General features: G+C 34.2%; 1 protein-coding gene across 1 annotated transcript; it reads left to right on the plus strand.

The window, feature by feature from the left end:
* Positions 1 to 392: 392 nt before the first annotated feature.
* On the plus strand, positions 393 to 2,871 carry LOC145094326 (beta-caryophyllene synthase-like). The gene is made up of 7 exons (XM_079032573.1): positions 393 to 578; positions 677 to 956; positions 1,104 to 1,476; positions 1,680 to 1,898; positions 1,998 to 2,136; positions 2,218 to 2,466; positions 2,562 to 2,871. The coding sequence occupies exons 1-7, from the start codon at positions 459 to 461 to the stop codon at positions 2,853 to 2,855; spliced, it is 1,674 nt and encodes a 557-aa protein (XP_078888699.1). The 5' UTR covers positions 393 to 458; the 3' UTR covers positions 2,856 to 2,871.
* Positions 2,872 to 3,395: the final 524 nt, after the last annotated feature.

Consider the following 3,395-nt stretch of genomic DNA (forward strand, 5'->3'; position numbering starts at 1 on the left):
AAAATAATTGTCTAAGTATCTCTTATTTATTTTTTTCTTAAAAGGGATAGTTTTGTCCAATTAACCGTGACATGAAATTAGCTAGATATGGTAAACATATTATTATATTTTTGGTAAAACAGTTGAATTTTGATGGGAAAAGAATGGTTGGTCTCATGCCAACTATGTGGAATTGGTAGAACTGTAGAATTTCTATTTTGGTCTCTTGACAATCGAACACTTTGGTCCAATGACCAGGTCTAACAGCCATCCCCTGGCTTAATTGTTTAATGAGACAAATTAAGTCGTCCTGACTCAGGGGCCTATATATACACTTTTTATATCCACTCTTCTCTTCACAAGCTTTGTAGTACGTAACTGTTCATTTGTCAAACAGCAGCGATCGAGTTATATTTCCTTACTAACGTACATTATATAGGGACGCCTTTTGATCATACATCATCTTTAGAATTGAAGATATGACTTCTTTTGCTTCCCCCCTTGTACGTAGTGCAAGTATCAAACAAGACGTCGTTATCCGCAACACAGTGAACTTCCATCGTAGCATTTGGGGAGATCAGTTTCTCATGTATGAAGAGGTTTGTATATATATCATATCATTACTAACTCTACCAACGACAGATTAAGATCTAATATATACTGTCGCGTTAATGTTTTTAATTAATTGTGTCTGTAGAGAAAGGATCGAGAATGCGAGGAGCAACTAGCCAACGAACTGAAAGAAGAAGTGCGCAAAATGCTAATTATCACCACACAACATAGGAAGCTTTTAGAACTTATTGATGCGGTCCAACGCCTTGGTGTAGCATATCATTTTGAAAAAGAAATCGAAGAATGTCTAAATCATATTTACGTTTCGTATGGCCATGGGGATCTATGGATCCATAATAACGATCTCCAAGGAACTTCACTATGGTTCAGACTACTACGACAACAAGGCTTCAATGTTTCAAGCGGTATATAATTATATATATGCATAATGCATGGTTCACACCAGTTATATTTACTACTAGAAAATCAGAATTAGTGATAGAAACTAGTGATTTTTAGGATATGAGATTCTCGTGTAATTAATTTGTGATACTTTCTCTATTCACGTACAGGAATATTCAACAAGTACAAGAACAGCGACGGGAGTTTCATGGAGTCCATGAAAGATGATGTTCAAGGCATGCTTTCTTTGTACGAAGCAGCATACATGAGGGTGGAAGGGGAACAAGTTTTAGATGAAGCACTCGCGTTTACGACCTACCATCTTGCCAACATACTCGAAAATCACACTTCCCTGATTGAAGCTCAAATACAGCAAGCCCTACAACAACCTCTTCGGAAAAGGTTGCCAAGGCTAGAGGCGTTACGTTATATACCTATCTACCAACAGGAAGCTTCTCATAACGAGGCTTTGCTAAAACTTGCCAAGTTAGATTTCAATTTGCTCCAGGATTTGCACCGAAAGGAGCTTAGTCAAATAAGCAAGTATGGAAATTAAATAAACAACACCTATATATATATATATATATATATATATATATATATATATATATATATATATATATATATATATATATATATATATATATATATACAGTTAATTTCTTTAATTAATTTGTATATATATATATATATATCTCAATGATCTTAATTTATGTTATTCTCACGTTTTATGTGTATATGTTTAGATGGTGGAAGGATTTGGATGTGTCAAGAAATCTACCTTATGTTCGAGATAGAATAGTTGAAGGCTACTTTTGGATATTGGCAGTCTATTTTGAGCCTCAGCATTCAGACGCCAGGATTTTTCTAATGAAAGCATGCAATCTTGTAATAATTTTGGATGACACGTACGATAATTATGGTACTTATGAAGAACTCGAGATCTTTACTGAAGCCATTCAAAGGTATGCAATTAATTTGACTCTACGTGATACAATATCATACATATATATACAACGTTCGATGGTCGTAACTTATTGGTTATTGTGATGGAATTACATTAGATGGTCGATGAGCTGCTTGGATATGCTTCCAGAGTACATGAAATTGATATATAAAGAACTTCTTGACGTTTATAAAGAAGCTGAAGATTTGCTAGAAAAGAAGGGACAGACATATCGTTGCTACTATACGAAAGAGATGGTAAACTGTACATACTCCATTTGGTTTCTATAATTCGTTTTGTCTAATAATATTGACTAATTTTAGATCTCGTTCATTTAGGTGAAAGAGTACGCTCGAAATCTCTTAATTGAAGCCAAATGGGTAACCGAGAGGTATACTCCAACTGTAGAGGAACATAGGTCTGTTACCTTGGTAACTTGCGCCTACGCCATGATTATCGCAAAATGTTATGTGCATAGGGATGATTTGGTCACCGAGGAAACGTTCAAATGGGTATCCACGTATCCTCCTCTTGTCAAAGCTTCGTGTTTGATTCTAAGGCTCATGGACGATGTTGCTACACACAAGGTACGTATATATAGTTATAACAAGTGAAACTCCAAGATTCATTTTACAAGTACTAAAAACAAACTAAGATACTTAATGTGGTAACATAATTGCAGGAGGAACAAGAAAGAAACCATGTGGCTTCAAGCGTCGAATGCTACATGAAACAATACGGTGTCACTGAGGAGCACACACATGAATTATTCACGAAACAAGTCGAAGATGAGTGGAAAGTCATAAATAAAGAGTCGCTAAGGCCGACCGATGTCCCGAGGCCTCTACTTATGCCTCCGATCAACCTCTCTCGTGTTTGTGATGTTCTTTATAGACGAGGTGATGATTACAATCATGCTGGAAAAGAAATGATCAACCACATTAAATCACTTCTTGTTAATCCCTTAAGTGGGTAGTTTTCATTTTGTGATATGGGATATCTTACGAATATTTAACATTGTAATAATGACAAGTTATTTACAACTATTTTATTATATTTTATTGGAATTATTAGTCCCATTACGCGTGTTGAAATTGATAGAGTTCATGGTGTTTGAATTGACCGACTGCGTACGGTTGTGCACCTGATCACGGATAATGATAAATAAACGAAAATGGTTCCGGTTTACTAAAAATCAAAAAGTTAGTCCCATTCATTTTTTTATCTAACATGGTTCATGTGGTTTCCAAAATTTGCATAAATTACACGCAAAAGTATTTTGGTCTTTTGAATGTAATAGATACTGAGTTTATGACTGTGGTTAAAACATATGGATCATTTATGTAATCTTTTTTATATTTATGTTTATGAGTTTAAAATAAAATATCATTTTGAACTCTTTACTTTTAATTTTGAAAAATATTACTTTCACCCATTTATTGTCTAAATTTTCGTGTTTAACCCCGTATTATATATAATTTGATTTTTATTAATAACTTTCATTTAACAACCTAAA

This window comes from Lactuca serriola, chromosome 3 (genome assembly GCF_051521515.1).
Source record: "Lactuca serriola cultivar US96UC23 chromosome 3, Lser_US96UC23_V15, whole genome shotgun sequence".
In the NCBI taxonomy this organism is placed as follows: Eukaryota; Viridiplantae; Streptophyta; class Magnoliopsida; order Asterales; family Asteraceae; genus Lactuca; species Lactuca serriola.